At 38.0% G+C, this 17,954-nt stretch overlaps 1 protein-coding gene across 2 annotated transcripts; it reads left to right on the forward strand.

Annotated features, from left to right (window-relative positions):
* The first annotated feature begins 234 nt into the window (after nucleotides 1-234).
* LOC127444530 (myotubularin-related protein 7-like) lies at nucleotides 235-17,830 on the forward strand. Of its 2 annotated transcripts, none has more exons than XM_051703939.1 (14): nucleotides 235-624; nucleotides 1,194-1,313; nucleotides 2,366-2,528; nucleotides 2,896-3,053; nucleotides 7,166-7,294; nucleotides 7,420-7,554; nucleotides 7,991-8,123; nucleotides 8,225-8,334; nucleotides 9,571-9,696; nucleotides 9,791-9,840; nucleotides 12,691-12,891; nucleotides 13,456-13,590; nucleotides 15,319-15,473; nucleotides 16,096-16,300. In XM_051703939.1, exons 1-14 carry the CDS (start codon nucleotides 601-603, stop codon nucleotides 16,158-16,160), a joined length of 1,704 nt encoding a protein of 567 aa, XP_051559899.1. In that variant the 5' UTR covers nucleotides 235-600; the 3' UTR covers nucleotides 16,161-16,300. The 2 variants fall into 2 exon arrangements, with proteins under 2 accessions (XP_051559899.1, XP_051559898.1); XM_051703938.1 differs by having other exon boundaries at nucleotides 237-624; nucleotides 15,319-15,445; nucleotides 16,096-17,830.
* The last annotated feature ends 124 nt before the right edge of the window (nucleotides 17,831-17,954 follow it).

The following is a 17,954-nucleotide window of genomic DNA, read 5'->3' on the forward strand; positions in this document are numbered from 1 at the left end:
TTTCAATGATGATACAGTCCTGATGGTTGTGAGAGCCCGAACGGATGCAAATGTACGCATGCGTTTACGTTGTAAAATAATCCTTTGTTGCAGTATGCGAAATTACGAATCCTATTTGAAGCATAAAGTCATGAATATTAAAAAGACTTTTGTGACGTTCTATGGTAACGTCCCCACAGCGTCCAGTCACATACCCTAATTAAAATTCATGAGCCAAGCATTCTTCTTAGCTGGATTCTTTAATTCGCCGTTTGACTAGAGCCCACCTACAAATGGCTGCCTTCAAACCAATCGGATAAGACTACTGAGCAAACGTCACATAACGTTGTTAATATTCATGAGCCGTGCCTTCGCTGTAGTAGGATTCGTCGAGTGCGGTCTGTGTGTGTTGACCGCCGTGTACCAGCCTGAGCAGAGGATCTCCACACAGACAGAATAACCATTGCTAGAATTACAGTATCTGCTGGCCTTCCCAATATCAAATGATATGCCTGTAACCAACATGCGAGGTCCGGTTCGGTTTATCTGACCTGAAAAGTACCTGATACCCTGTTAGGTTCGGATTAATTTTCTGCGCATCATTTGGACTGCGTCTTTAGGATGGAGCACATCAGAACACCAAAGGTAGCGCTGTCTGTCTGATGTCCTTTATGTCCTTTCCTTTATTATTAATAAACGCTCACCATACGGCATTTCATCCGTCCCACCTCTTTCCTTTGAATAGCATGTTTTATTAAAAAGGTCATTTTTGTCTACAAAATGACTTTTCGTGATAATAAATGACTTCGCAGAATAAACCCGATGATAGGCCACAATAACAGCCCCACATCATTCACATACAGTGCTTTGTAAAAAGATGTGAATAATGGTTCTGCCTCATCACAGCTGATAAGAGAACGCAGGTCTTAACCATTTATTTTCAATTATGTAGGTAATTTGGTCTTGATTTTGCATGTATTTTTAATTTCATCATAATTTACATTCAGAAACGCATTGCAATTTTTATAATATTCCATTAAATTTAATTGTGTAGTGTTTTAGAAAAATACATGAATAAAACTTAAAATATTTAGGGTCTTTTTTTATATATATTTAATTTTATTACAGATTACTCAATTTGATGTAATTTTGTCATGAAATTGAAATGCGTAATTGAACATGTTGAGAAATTATTTCATTTATTGTTCTTCCAGGTGGAAAATGTGCGAATGATTGATAGACTGACCCCCAGGAAGTCTATGGTGGGAACATTGTACCTCTCCTCTACTCACACTATATTTGTGGAGAACACAGAAGCACGCAAAGAGACCTGGGTAGGTATTGAAACAAACTCTTCCATGCCAACAATGAAGCTTCCTCTTGAAAATAACCCAACTTACTTGATCTTGGTCTTGTTTGTAGCTGAACCTAAATTTAACACAAGATCTTCCTAAATCTATCCATTTGTCTAAACATGTCTTTACCTAGCTGTAGTCCTAAAAGTTAAAAAAAAAAAAAAAAAAAAAAAAAAACATTCATTAATTTAACTATTAGAGAGGAATTATCTTGCTCTACCTGTCTAGATCTGACTTTCTGTTTAAACTTGTCTACTTAAAGGGATAGTCACCCAAAAATGAAAATTTTCTCATTAACTCACTCCCATGCCATCCCAGATGTGTATGACTTTTTTCTTCTGCAGAACACAAATTAAGATTTCTAGAAAAATATCTCAGCTCTGTAGGTCCATTCAGTGCAAGTAAATGGTGGCCAGAACTTTGAAGCTCCAAAAACCATATAAAGGCAGCATAAAAGTAATCTAAAAGACTCCAGTAAATCCATGTCTTTAGAAGTGATATAATAGTTGTTGGTAAGAAACAGATCAATATTTAAGTTCCTTTTTTTTTATTTTTTTTTACTACAAATCTCACTTTCACTTCCAAATTGTTCTTTTTTCTTCCTGGCAATTTACATCTTTGTGCATATCGCCACCTATACTGGTTGGGGCTAGGACAATGGTGGATATTTTTAGTAAAAAAAAAAAAAAGGACTTAAATATTGATCTGTTTTTCATCCACACCTATCTTAGCGCTTCAGAAGATATTAATTTAACCACTTGAGTTTTATGGATTACTTTAATGATGGCTTTATGTGATTTTTGGAGATTCAAAGTTCTGGCCACCATTCATTCTATGGACCTACAGAGCAGAGATAGTCTTCTAAAAATCTTTCTTTGTGTTCTGCAGAAGAAAGAAAGTCATACACATCTGGGATGGCATGAGGATGAGTAAATGATGAGAGAATTTCTATTTTTAGGTGAACTATCCATTTATCAGTAACTCAGAAACATTTTTTGGACTTAGCTTTGACTGAATCTCTCTTGCTATAGGTTCTACACAGTTTGATGAGTAATGTGGAGAGACTCCCGACAAACCCATCTGGTAGTCCTCTTATTATCCGCTGTAAGAACTTTCATGTGTACCGATTGCTGATCCCGGAGGAGAAGGACTGCATAGATGTGCTCGCCTCCCTCACTCGTCTTTCACGCCCAGGTGAAGTTAAAATGGCCAGGTCAAAAAAGTACTCAACAACAATCAAAAATAAACTGTTAAATTATAAGAATGTAAATTAGAATCCTTTTCACAAGTGCACTCAGTCTTTTGAACCCATTAATTGGCGAATCATGGATAATGCTCCATACATTTGATTTATTTTATTTTATTTTTCTGTGAAAAGCGAACACTGTGCCTTTTTTGCTCATATATTGTTAGGTCTTAGCTATTGCATCACAGTGCATTATGAAAATAGAGCATGTGTAAAAAATCAGGGGAAATCAGAGCAAAATTCTATGGAGCTTTGTGAGTTTCGTCCATGGGACTTGCGCACTCATTAACTTCTTACATCTCTTTATCATTGCAGAACGCTATGGAGAGCTGTTTTGCTTCTTTTTCAACCCTAACTTGGATAAAGAGTTAAGGGAAAAAGCCTGGGGCTTCATCGACCTCAAGGCAGAATTCAGCCGAATGGGAATACCCAGCAACCTCTGGCATGTCACAGAAGCCAATCATGAATACAGAGTCAGTATGGCCTCAGTGATCTGTAGTAATTATTTGTTCATTTATTACAGGACCACTGAACAGCATGTCTATTTCCATAAAAATTAAGGCATCAGTTTTTGAGTTACACCTTCTATCACAGAGTGAAAAGCAAGTAAATGAATCAAAGATGAGGTGTGTAATTTTTTTTCCGATGTTAAAATATGAAAATACTCATATCCTAGTTTAAAGGGGCATAAGTGATTTTAGCTGTTCTGGAACTTCCAACAGACCTGCTGCAGGACTTGATTTTATTTATTGGGAATTGATTGGATCGTTAAAAGTGGACTTTATGTACCAAAATGGTTCGTGATTGGAGGGAAGAGGTTGAAAAGTAAAAAGGATTTGTGCTGATAAGGAGAGTTGTTTCAGGTACGGTCTCTGTCGTACTGGGCATACTGGGTAATTATTTTTTTCATCATGTGTTACATTTAATTCTTAACTAAACAAATTAATGACTCTTTTATGAATGGAGTAGGTAGGTCTGTTAATGTATCAAAATATTAGGCTTAATAATTTGTCATAACATTTGATTATTTTGTATTCATAATTATTTTCCAAAATATGCTGAAGACGAAAATATTAATGGTGGGATAATTTGCACTATACAGGAACATTGATTAAAAAAAAACAAAAAAAACAAAAAAAACACCTGGGTTTAGGTTACATTCACTGGTTCAAAAACTTCAATCTGGATAAGAAATAAATGCGTAATACATTGTGTTGAACAGAAGAATGCACAAGTGTAATAAGATTCAAAAAAAATTCTGAACATTCTTTGTATTTATGGAGTATAGGGAGGTTTGGGTCATAAGTAAAAAAAGAAAAATAATACTGTTTTTATGTTAATTATGGAGCCAATATGAATAAAGTATAATATCATGTCTGACTTTATGCAAACTAACTCAAACAGACAGTAAGTAGACTGCTGATTACTGAAACAATAATTGAAATATAAATGAAATCTGTAATCTACACTGGTGGCCAAAAGTTTGGAATAATGTAGAGGTTTTGCTGTTTCAGATGGAAATTGGTACTTTACTTCACCAAAGTGGCATTCAACTGATCACAAAGTATGGTCAGGACATTACTGATGTAAAAAAAACAGCACCATCACTGTTTGAAAAAAGTCATTTTTGATCAAATATAGACAGGCCCCATTTCCAGCAGCCATCACTCCAACACCTTATCCTTGAGTAATCATGCTAAATTGCTAATTTGGTACTAGAAAATCACTTGCCATTATATCAAACACAGTTGAAAGCTATTTGGTTCGTTAAACGAAGCTTAACATTGTCTTTGTTTTTGAGTTGCCACAGTATGCAATAGACTGGCATGTCTTCAGGTCAATATTTGGTCAAACATTGCAAAAAATAAATAGCTTTCTCTAGAAACTCATCAGTCAGTCATTGTTTTGAGGAAAGATGGCTATACAAGGCTTGAAATTGCCAAAAAACCGAAGATTTCATACAAAGGTGTACACTACAGTCTTCAAAGACAAAGGACAACTGGCTCTAACAAGGACAGAAAGAGATGTGGAAGGCTCAGATGTACAACAAAACAAGAGGATAAGTACATCAGAGTCTCTAGTTTGAGAAATAGATGCCTCACATATCCTCAGCTGACAGCTTCATTGAATTCTACCCACTCAACACCAGTTTCATGAACAACAGTAAAGAGAAGACTCGGGTGCAGGCCTTATGGGAAGAATTGCATAGAAAAAGCCACTTCTGAAACAGAAAAACAAAAAGAAATGGTTAGTGGGGGCAAAGAAACACAGACATTGGACAACAGATAATTGGAAAAGCGTGTTATGGATCTTAACTCCATTGAGCTTTTGTGGGATCAGCTAGAATGTAAGGTGCGTGAGAAGTGCCCGACAAGACAGCCACATCTATGGCAAGTGCTACAGGAAGTGTGGGGTGAAATGTCACCTGAGTATCTGGACAAACTGACAGCTAGAATGCCAAGGATCTGCAAAGCTCTCATTGCTGCACAATTGTAATAGTTTTGTAATACAATTTTCAAATTGTAATAGTAATTATTTACGTTATTAATGTTCTGACTACACATTGTGATCAGTTGAATGCCACTTTGGTGAATAAAATTACCAATTTCTTTCCATAAGAGAAAATCGGTACATTATTCCAAACTTTTGGCCGCCATGGTATAAAGGCAGATAAGTCTGATCTTAAACCAAGCAGGCTCACAGAATTAAAAACGTAATGGTTTGTAACATGCTAAGGACAAATAATGATCACAAGTAAAGGTGCAGTATATTGCCTACCTTTCCTAGTGTATTCTCCAAATACTCCTCAATGTGCATAATATATCGTAATTGGAGAAGAAAAGAACAGCAATTAACTAATTTTGCTTATAAAGATGCGCAATTATGAACAATGAGGCAGAAACCGAACCTAAACTTTCTTAATTTAAAGTGTGCATTTGTTTCACACGCTCCGTGTCTGTTGCGAAAGTGAAATCTGAGACGGCCTCTGTAACACACTGTGTATTATCATAGTGATTATAATTCATTATTACATTTTGTAATCTATGCATCAACGTTTCAGCATAATATTGATGCATCTTAACGCCCCTACGTATTATTATTAAACATAAAAAAAAACAAAAAACAATTTCACTATGGCTATGCCACGGCTCCATCGTAGGGGCACCTCAGCAAAAGGGCAGCTAGAGCCACCCCCTCTGCATATGCCTGCTGCCGTTGTGTTGAAAAAATAATCCAGAATATTCATATATATATATATATATATATATATATATATATATATATATATATACACACACACACACACACAGTTGTGCTCAAAAGTTTGCATACCCTTGGAGAATTGGTAATATATGTACCATTTTTAAAGAAAACATGAGTGAGCAGGCAAAACACATTTATTTTATTTCTTATGGGATTCATATTCAAGTGTAGGTTATAACAGAATGGCACAATCATAAAACAAAACATGGCAACAAAGAAAAAAAATGTTCAAAAGTCTGCATACCCTTAGTTCTTAATACTGTGTATTGCCCCCTTTAGCATCAATAACAGTGTGCAGTCTTTTGTAATAGTTGTCTATGAGGCCCCAAATTCTTGCTGGTTGTATAGCTGCCCATTCATCTTGGCAAAATGCCTCCAGGTCATGCAAAGTCTTTGGTCGTCTTGCATGAACCGCACATTTGAGATCTCCCCAGAGTGGCTCGATGATATTAAGGTCAGGAGACTGTGATGGCCACTCCGGAGCCTTCACCTTTTTCTGCTGTAACCACTGGAGGGTCAACTTGGCCTTGTGCTTAGGGTCATTGTTGTGCTGGAAAGTCCAAGAGCGTCCCCTGCGCAGCTTTCGTGCAGAAGAATGCAAATTGTCTGCCAGTATTTTCTGATAACATGCTGCATTCATCTTGCCATCAATTTTCACAAGATTCCCCATGCTTTTAGAGCTCACACACCCCCAAAACATCAGTGAGTCACCACCATGCTTCACAGTTGGGATGGTATTCTTTTCACTATAGGCCTTGTTGTTTTGGTCTCGTCACTCCAAATTACAGTGTGCCAGAAGCTGTGAGGCATGTCAAGGTGTTGTTTTTTGTGGCGTTGGCGCAGTAAAGGCTTCTTTCTGGCAACTCGACCATGCAGCTAATTTTTGTTCAAGTATCGTCGTATTGTGCTCCTTGAAACAACCACGCCATCTTTTTCCAGAACAGCCTGTATTTCTCCTGAGGTTACCTGTGGGTTTTTCTTTGTATCCTTAACAATTCTTCTGGCAGTTGTGGCTGAAATCTTTCTTGGTCTATCTGACCTTGGCTTGGTATCAAGAGATCCCCGAATTTTCCACTTCTTAATAAGTGATTGAACAGTACTGACTGGCATTTTCATGGCTTTGGATATATTTTTATATCCTTTTCCATCTTTATAAAGTTCCATTACCTTGTTACACAGGTCTTTTTATATATATAGTTTTGTGTTGTGTTTGGAACAACATGAGGGTGAGAACATTATGGCAGAATTGTCATTTTTGGGTGAACTATTTCTTGCATGTAAAGCAATAAAGCAGTTCTAATCAGTATATTTTTAATGACAGCTGTGTGACACTTACCCATCGGAGCTGTTTGTGCCAAAATCAGCCTCACCTGCTGTCATTGTGGGTAGTGTCAAGTTTCGGAGTCGAGGACGTCTTCCTGTTCTCTCCTACTTCCACAGGGACACCAGTGTAAGTGCAAAATGGTCTCCTTTAAAGCTTTAAATGTTTTTAGCATATGCATGCTTCTTACATTATATACAGAACTAATTAACATAGTAGGTTGAGCTGAATGTCTCACACCATTGCTTATCTAGGCGTCTATCTGTCGGAGCAGTCAGCCTCTCTCTGGATTCAGTGCACGTTCCTCAGATGATGAGCAGATGCTGCTGGCCATTATGAAGTCGAACCCTGTCAGCGAGTTCATGTATGTGGTGGATACAAGGCCAAAGGTGAAGAGTCACAAAAAAACAAGATTTCTCGAGATTTACACAACATATTGTGAAGTTGTCTAAGCTAATTGTGTAGAGAAATTCAACTGAAAATCGCATTTAAAGTTATAGTTCACCCAAAAATGAACATTCTGTCGTCATTTACACACCTTCATGTTGTTTGAAACCCGTATGACTTTTTTTCTTATGTAAAACAAAAAAAGAGATGTTAGCCTCAGACTCAGTCACCATTCACTTTTGTTGCTTTTTTTTTTCTCCATACAATGAAAGTGAATGGTGACTGAGGCTAACATTCAGCCTTTCTTTTTGTGTTTCACGGAAGAAAGTCATACTGGTTTGGAATGACATGAGGGCGAGTAAAGGAACCACTGAGTATAATGCAAATAATAATAAATGTCATGACTTTGAAACATTGCTATGTTGTGATTATTTCCAGCTGAACGCAGTGGCAAATCGTGCTGCAGGGAAGGGCTATGAGAATGAAGACCACTACACTAACATAAAACTGCAGTTCACCGGCATAGAAAACATTCATGTGATGAGGAACAGCCAACAGAAGCTAATAGATGGTAGATAGATTCATGTTTATTTGTGCTACACAGTCTCATTCAGCAGGTGTTTGCTTTGTTGTCCATACGAAAAATGTGCCATTTCTGTCCTTGTTTATCAGTTGGCGGTCTCGCAGCTCCCTCCATGAGTGATTTCCTGTGGGGTCTAGAGAACTCTGGGTGGCTCAAACACATCAAAGCGGTGCTAGACGCTGGAGTCTTCATTGCAAAGGCAGGACACCTAAGAAAGCTTTAAATTAAAGGCAATGTTTCTAAATGTAAACAAAATAGCCCAGCATAACACTTCAAGACAAGTACACAATTTAAACTGTTTTCTTTTTTTTTTTTTTAACTAAAAAGTTCAGTAAAAAAAAAAAGACTGATTAGCTTGACACACAAATCAGTGATCAGCAGCATCCTCGTTAGCATGCTGACTGACGCCGGTTCGAATCCCCCTCGGAGTGGGTCGAGCAGGACCGTTACAGTGGTGCCGTTGACCCGGATGGGGGTGAGGTTTAGGGGGGTAAGTGTAACTGGAGCCAGCTGGTATGTGACAGCTGTGCGGTATGTGTAAACCTCACTCCTCTGGCCTCAAGAGGCGCACTAGCGACTGATGCTAGAGGCTGTAGCCTTTAGCCCCCTCGTTAGCGTTAGCGCACCCGCCTCCCATGCCTGCTGATGCCGTTTCGATTCCAGCTTGGAGCAGGTCGAGCAGGACCGGTTACAGTAGTGCCGTGACCCGGATGGGAGTAAGGTTTAGGGGGGGTGAGTGTAACGGGAGCCAGCTGGTAGGTGATAGCTGTGCGGTATGTGTAAACCTCACTCCTCTGGCCTCAAGAAGCGCACTAGCGATTGACGCTAGAGGACGCTAGAGGCTGTAGCCTTAAGACTCCTCGTTAGCGCACCCACCTCCCACGCCGGCCGATGCCGGTTCAAATCTCGCTCGAAGCGGTTCGAGCATGACCGGTTATATAGGGCCAGCTCATAAATGCTAAAATACACACAGTTTCAAAAGTATTGCCACAAGACATAAACATTATACATGTTATCATGATTTTAGTGTGATTAAAACACTTATTAACCTTATCTGTGTAAAGTTATATCCAAAATTACATGACAACGTAATCCTGGTAAGCAATTTTATCATACTACAATTATGTAGAACAGAGATTCTATCACACTAAAATCATGTATCAACATATATAATGTTTATGTCTTGTGGCAATACTTTTAAAACTATATGTATTTTAGCGTTTACGGACTGGCCCCATTCACTTCCATTGTAAATGCCTTTTTTTTGTTCAGTAAAAGAGGGAGGGGTCTAAATATATATATTTACATCCCAAATATATCTCAACATTATGCCACAAATGCTGTCGATTGTGCCTAACTTGTATTTACCCCAGACATTTTTTTTATGACCAACAGAGTATGATTGCTGTAATCACACATTTATGTTTGTCCATAGGCAGTGTCAGAGGACGGAGTGAGTGTTCTGGTGCACTGTTCAGACGGATGGGACAGAACAGCTCAGGCATGTTCAGTAGCTAGTGTGCTGCTAGATCCATACTACAGAACTATCAAAGGGCTGATGGTAATAATACAGTACATTTGATGATGATTTTGATGATGTTCTTTTTTTGGTGTTTATTTGTCAGTCTTGAGCATATGCCTCTCTTTGCTACTAGGTTCTTGTAGAGAAGGACTGGGTGTCTTTTGGACACAAATTTTCCCACAGGTTTGTGCTTTACATTTCACTCCCATGAGTTTTGTGCGTTTCTGGCCTCACATGTTGGACATCACGCACAAATTACTTGAATTTAATTCCTTGAATTGAGTAACTGACTGAAGACGAGTTTTCTGTGAATCTTTTGTGCTCTGTGTACAAGGATAACATGTGAGAATAGAAAAGGCGTCATTCCTCAGTCCATTGCATGACTAAACCATCAGTTATAGTATGTATGCAGTGTTTGACTGAAAGTCTTTGCAAGTCTGTGAGTTTTGTAAGTTTGCAAGACATATAGAGATGTCATAATGTTTAGTGTATCAAAAAATAATTATTTTATATTTTTATATATTACTAATTATTTTCCTTGAAATAAAATTGAAAGTCAACATTAAAGCTAGGGTGTGCAATCTTTTCCAGAAACATTTTTTGTTATACTGGTTGAAAGTCTCTTCACATCCTATTAGCAATCAATAATTTAAGAGGTCTAAATGTAGGAGGGACAGGACTAAAAAATTATCGACCAATCATTGCATTCGGTCTGAATGTAATGATAGGATGTCCTTCCTGTCTGTCAATCTATATTTGCATACCGCCACTTAACTTGTTCGCACAGACAATCACACGTCATTGGCGCGGGTTCCTTGACGCTGTGCAGAGCGAGTGTGAGAATGGAAGGCGAACTGCAGCTATGTTATGTTCCTCCTGAACCACCAGTAAAAGGAAACAAGAAAAGAAAGTCTGTGTTAGAAACTTCTACAATGCTTAGGCTCTGCTCTGAGTGTGTGTTTGTGTTCATGTGTGATAGTGGTGGGGTGGCTTTGGAGACACCTCTGAAGTGAGGGCGGGCTCTATGCTTTTAAAGCTAGCTTGCTAACTGCTAGCCTCTCTGGATTACACACCCTAGCTTTAAATCAGAACTGACCCTATTTATTTTGAGTACATGTTCTTGGTTTTATTGTAATTCATTAGTGCACGTTATTCCAAAGAAAAAATGTTTGTCATAATCAATTTAATAACATACTCTGACATTACTATCTGACACCACCTAGGCCATGAGCACTATTTTAGGCATTGTTTTCGGCCACTGCATGTTTTAGGTAATAGTACAGCCTTTCTGAAATCTTGCCAATAGTTAAAGGAATATTCCGGGTTCAAGTTAAACTCAATAAACAGCATCTGTGGCAACTAAAATTTTTATTTCGAATCGTCACTCCTTTTCTTTAAAAAAGTAAAAATCAAGGGGGCCTGGGTAGCTCAGCAAGTAAAGACGCTAACTACCACACCTGGAGTCATAAGTTCAAATCCAGGGTGTGATGAGTGACTCCAGTCAGGCTTCCTAAGCAACCAATTGGCTCAGTTGCTAGGGTAGGTAGAGTCACGTTGGGTTAACCTCCTCGTAGTCCCTATAATGTGTGGTTCTCGCTCTCGGTGGGGCACATGGTGAGTTGTGCGTGGATGCTGTGGAGAATAGCGTGAGCCTCCATGTGCGCTAGGTCTCCACGGTAACGCGCTCAACAAGCCACGTGATAAGATGCGTGGTGGTGGCTATGGGTGGTGTAGTGGACTAAAGCACTGAACTGATAAGTGGAAGGTTGTTGGTTCAACCCCCACAGCCACCACCATTGTGTCCTTGAGCAAGGCACTTAACTGCAGGTTGCTCCAGGGGGATTGTCCCTGTAATAAGGGCACTGTAAGTTGCTTTGGATAAAAGCATCTTCCAAGTGCATAAATATAAATGTAAGATGCACGGACTGACTGTCTCAGACGCAGAGGCAACTGAGATTTGTCCTCCGCCACCCGGATTGAGGTGAGTCACTATGCCACCACAAGGACTTAAAGCGTATTGGGAATTGGGCATGCCAAAATTGGGGAGCAAAAGTAAAAATATGGGTTACAGTGAAGCACTTACAATAGATGTGAATGGGGGCCAATATGTAAACATTAAACTACTCACTGTTTCAAAAGTATAGCCACAATACATAAACAATATGTTTGTTAACATGATTTTAGTGTGTAACAATCTCTTACTAACCTTTTCTGTCTAAAGTTATAGCCAATTTTACCGCTTCACTGCCATGATGACGTATAGTGCAAACCCTAAAACGATTGTAAAAATTATGATTTCAACAACTTTACAGCTCAAATAATACACAAGTTTTATCATAAAAATGTATGCAAGTACTTTTAGAAAATTATAAGCTTCACATTTCTCTAAACTGTCTTTAAACACTTCAAAAATTGGCCCCATTCACCTCCATTGTAATTGTCTCACTTTAACATCGATTTTTTTTTTTTTTTTTTTTTTTTTTTAAGAAATGGAGGGACAAGTCAAAATAATTTTTTGTGGTAATTGAGCTTAACTTGTACTGTACCTGAAATATTCATTTAACATTGCTAGTAGTTCATATGCATTATAAACATGACGGCAATATCAAATATCGATTTGAAAACAAAGCCTCCATGTCCTGGTCAAAAAGCTTCTCAAAAGTAGGTGCTGGCAGTCTTTCAGGAGAGTAGTCATTAAAAATCAGCTGAAAACTGGCATTCTAGTATAAAACACCCACTTTCACATTCCCATGCAAGTCCCAATCTAATTTGTTTTCCGTTGAATATCCTGTTTCATACAGAAATACATTACAATATGGAAGTAAAATGGGTTGGAAATGCTGTTTTCTGTTGCCTTTAATGGTTATATGCTCACAAATCTGCTATTCTAACTTATGACAAACTAAAAGGAATGACACATGCGCTCTGGCTGCATATTTATCATTTCCTCTTTGTCTTTGTACCACTATTCTTTCTGGTGTCACTCCTGTTCTGAGGTACATTAATCATTCATTGTGCATCTTCTCCACTCAGGTATGCTCACCTTGATGGTGACCCTAAGGAGATTTCTCCTGTCATGGACCAGTTTCTGGAGTGTGTGTGGCAGCTGATGCAGCAGTTCCCCTGTGCATTTGAATTCAATGAGCGATTCCTCATACAGCTTCACACACACATCTACTCCTGCCAATATGGGAACTTTATTGGGAATAGCCAGAAAGAGAGGAGAGATTTAAAGTAAGAACACCAAAACATTTTTGGTCATAGAAACTTCACAGACAGTGTTCATAGATGTTTCTACCTCAAAGATACAAGGAGTTCATGATTTGCCAAAGTCAGGACATATTGAATTTTCTACACTTCTTTGTCAGTCAGAAACATCTGCAGAGATCAATAATTAATGTTATGATCAAATCTGTTAATTATTGCTGTATTGAAGGGACTGTTCACCCATAAATCAAAATTCTGTCATCTCCTAACCTTGATGTTGTTCATGTTGAAAGTCCTGTATGACCTTCTTTCCTCTGTGGAACACAAAAGGAGATGTTGGGCAGAGTTAACCTCAGTCACCATTCACTTTTATTGTATGGAAAAAAAGGTGAATGGTGATTAAGGCTGCCGTTCTGTATAACATCTCCTTTTGTGTTTTACTGAAAAAAAGAAAGTCATATCGGTTTGGAAAAACTAAAGGAACTATTCCTTTAAAGCTTAAAACTCTCCAGTATAGCTGTTAGACCAACTTGGTTTCAGTACTTTCTATGACCTAGTTTTCCCTTTCAATTTCCCCCTGTATGCATACAGGTTACAAGAGCGAACACACTCTTTGTGGCCTCACCTGTGGGAGAACCGAGCAGAATACACAAACCCTCTGTACAGAACAGACCACAGCCAGACACAGGGTGTTCTCAAGCCTCTAACCACTGCCTATTGCTTCAAGTAAGTCAAGCAGATCAAAACAGCCCTGATTCCTGTACATGATTATTAAACCTTCTTTCACTTCCTCTTGTATAGTGTTCATGACACATGCTTGCTTCTGAATTATTCAGAGGTGACAAAGCTCCAGAAGAATGACAAAGTGATTTGGGCTTGTATTACAAATCATTTGCAATGATGCCTTTTTGCATTCTATGCCTCTCAGAAAGGCACTTAAACTGAAAGTAAAGTTTTAAGTAAAGTAGGAAGATGAAAGAAAAATCAGATTTCTTTATGACTCATTTTTAACATTTATGGCTTGACTGACTCATTTGGGATCAAATGTTGGCTTTTCATTTTTTGCATGAATTGTTAGTGGTGCTAAAGAAAGCATCACAACTACTTTTTGCTCATACGCAGGGTTAGGGATTTGATTGAACCCCTAACCTTAAGTATTTAACTTTGGCCGACACTGTTTGTGCTACAGACTTGTACAATACCACAATATCAGCCTAGAAATGCCCTATCAACCACCTAGAATGCCTTAGCAACTGCATAGCAATACCTTGGGAACCACCATAAACATCCTAGCATCAGGGTGGGGAGTTTTGCATGGGCAAGCACCACTCACATTTTCTTAAAAAAAAAATTAAGAAAAAAAAATAAATAAATAAATAAATTATATATATATATATATATTATTCAGACAATTCAAACTCAAAGATGTTTAATCTTTTAGAAGGTTAATATTTTGTTGGTCAGATTTTAAAATATAATAACATAACAATAAAAATTAGGGCTGTCGATTTAACTTAATTTAGTGTGATTAATTACATGAAAAATGACGTATTAAAAAAAAACAGAAAAAAAAAAAAACAAAAACGCAGTTAATCATGCCCCCTACCTGTACTTTAATTCCATAATGAAGAATGTTCCTACCATAGGAGCAATTCAAGCTTGAAGTAACACTTTGATGTTTTTGCGAGTTTGTGGCAGTAGGGGGCAGTCAGCATACCTCTATTCAGGCAATGTGCCTCGTCAAACCAATGAAAGCAACAGGCAGCACAGCCTTCCACAAATGCAGACTAATCTCACAGTAAAATGGAAACATAGGCTGACTTTTCTTTAGCTAAAATCGGTCTGTACTTTCTGAAATGCAAAACACTGCCCCCGGTGACCAAAGCAGTAACTGTTGTTGGGCATATGTGCATGAAATTGTCCATGGAGGGGCGCCAAAAGCAAGTTGTTTTCAGCTGTAGAGGCTGTAATACAGTGAAGAAGAATGCATATTTTATAAACTGTATCCCCCCAACCCAAACCCAAAACTAGAGATAGAATTAGACCAATAAAAGGGTTATATTCATTGATATGGAGATAAAATAAACAATATTTTGATTGTTTTATAAAGGTAATTTTAAAATCACTTTTTGCATTGTCTAAATGCTTGTTTGCTGCCACAGTACATATTTGCGTTATAATATGTAATATATATTATATTTAGAGTATTTAAATTGTTATATACTAAATTATCTTTCTCAGTAAATATTGATATGTGATAACTAATTGGCAGATTCATCATGAAACTAATTTGGTTAAAATTTTTAATTGATTGACAGCCCTATTAAAAATCTAATAACAAACTCATAACATCATGAACAATGTAAAATAACCACATCACAAGCTAGCTCATTTGATCAAGGACTCAGGAATATAACTTGATTGAACTGATTTTATAACATGGAAATGATCTAGGTTCTGGAAGGGAATGTACGGCCGAGCAGAAAAAAGCATGGGATCAAATCAGTCTCCAGCTGATTGCCTGAATGCAGTGAGGGAGGAGTCACAACAATTGGAGGAGGAGCTTAGCACCCACCAGGAGGTACCACGGGAGACGGACGCTGGACAAGGCATACACATGCATGCATAAATATCACATATGAATCATAAAGCTGTTGTTGGATTATGCAGCCTTTCCAACGCCTTGCCAATATTTAATGCAGTAATTTAATAGTGGTTAATGTTTATGTACTAGAGGTCAGCAATATTAGTAAATAATGATCGATTTCATTGGGATACGTCAAGATGCTCTCACAGGAGGGGAATTTGAACTTCTGCCTACTCATCCCACTCAAAAAGTCAAAGGTGGGTGCTGGCAGTGTTTCAGAGGGGTAGTCCTCCACAACTGACTACAAATTCGCATTCATTCGGGCATGGAAAGACCAATTTTTCTTGTGAATATTCCATTTCGCTGGAAATACATCATATTATGGAAGTAAAATGGGTTGCAAAAGTTGTTTCATGTTGACTTCAATACATTTCCCAATTGGAGATAATTTAACTGGCCTTCTAGTACCCCCCTAACAGCATCCATATCAGTATGAAATCATTTGCTTACATCATTATAGTTTGAAACTGAACTCACCTCTATTTGCTGCACTTACTGTATGTTGAACTACTGTGTTAGCCTACCATCTTCCTTGTTCCCTTCATAAACTGACCATACCTGTGTTAACTTCTTTACCTAAACAGAGACTTGCCCAGCTGAAGGAGAAGAAAGCTCCAGGGGAGAGGAAGAAGCCCAACAGGCTGTCTGAACGAGTCCACCGTCCAGTTCCAAATGATGTCGAACTCGGCAGCCCTATAGACTACTTCGCCACCACTAGAAGTGAGAGACACCCTCCTTCGTTCACACTGCCGCTAGAGCCAGCAGCCCCGTCCAGAAGCGGTGACCCTGATGACCTTTCAACCTGCAGTGATCTCGAGTCAGGTGTTGCTGACCTCAGCAGCCACTCCTCTAGTGCTGGGGATGACACCAAGGATTCGGATGATGTGGTCAATACAGATGCCTGAAGAAAAATAAAACTGGTAACAATGAGGGATAAAAGCACAGTAATGGGTAACAAACTGGGAACTGCTGTTTTTTTAATGTTATTTTTATTTTTTTATCTGTATGTGAATTTATATTTAAGTATGTGCACATATACACATATCTGAGATAGTCTAGCAACAAGCCCATCTTTTTGACTTATTTCACCATCTGCTTCTTCAAGCCTTCAGTATGAGTCAGTTTTTGTCTTTATAATCTACATGGTTTTGTTTGGAATAGCATACTACAACTGTATTCATACCTGAAATACATTAAATAACTGGAAGTCCTATTACATTCGCAGTGTGCAACAGAGCAAACTGTGAAATACTGTATACTATGTTACAATGTACTCCATCTTTTCCAGTGTAACAAATGAACCTAAGTAATCTGCCACAATTTTTAACCATCAAATTCTTAACTCTTGGCGGACAAATTGAATGAGTTAAGATATTTTTAAAATTGGCTTTAAAAAAAACACATGTTTTTATCTTGCTGAATTAAACACTGAACATGATGAGGTTGGTTGAATGTAGCATACTGATGTTTTGAAATGTTTATCGTTGCATAATGCATTGCTTCACATACAATTTTTAAAAATAGTAGGCAGTATAAATTGTACACTGCGCTGTATTCTAGTATTCCATCCGGAACATACCTCATGTCTTCACTGAAAAAAGATTGTGCCTACCAAAACCATGTTCCAAAATGTGCTCTCCACTTGTATTCAAAGTAAGAATTTACATGTGAAAACAAGAACTGGATGGCATCTGTACTTAGTTCCTTCCTATTTCTGTGTGTACTACTAGCATAACTGAGACAGAAAATCAATATTTGACAAATCCCTGTAATTAACATTTCAACTAGACCATTGGATTTTAAACACTGATTTGTCTGGAACATAATAAACATTTCAAGGGTGAATGCCCTCAATAAAATGTTTGCTAGACTGAAAAAACAAAACTAAATACTTGACATATCCGAAGTGAATTTCACAGCATTTCCCTCAACTTGGTAAAGCTAGAGCACAATTTATGTTAATTGTGTACTTTTCTGACTACTTTATAGATGGGCACAAGTTAGGGGCCGTTCACATCGAATGCGTTTTTGCGTCTGTCTGCACTGTTTTTTATTTTTTATAGTTTTTCTATTTAAGCATGCACAGTTTTTGATTGTTGCGCCACTTTTCACGCAGGAGCATCAGGTTGTTAAGACACTGTGTCAAGTCAATAGAACTTTTAAAAAACGCATCTCGAGACAATGCACTGGATTTAGCGTAAATAACGCAAGACCACATTTGTTCTGAATGGCGGAAGTATTTTAACAATGAAAATTACACACTTCACCTTAAACCAGACCCTGAGCTGACATGAGTGACTTCTCATTGCAAGCCATATTCAAGCGGTTGAATCATTAGCACCAAATTCAGGAGAGAACATCTGACACACAAACGTAACACTTTAAAATACTTCCGGTGTCTAATGGAAGTAACATTTTTGACCATACAAAACCACATTTTAAC

This window comes from Myxocyprinus asiaticus, chromosome 8, assembly GCF_019703515.2.
Source record: "Myxocyprinus asiaticus isolate MX2 ecotype Aquarium Trade chromosome 8, UBuf_Myxa_2, whole genome shotgun sequence".
Lineage (NCBI taxonomy): Eukaryota > Metazoa > Chordata > Actinopteri > Cypriniformes > Catostomidae > Myxocyprinus > Myxocyprinus asiaticus.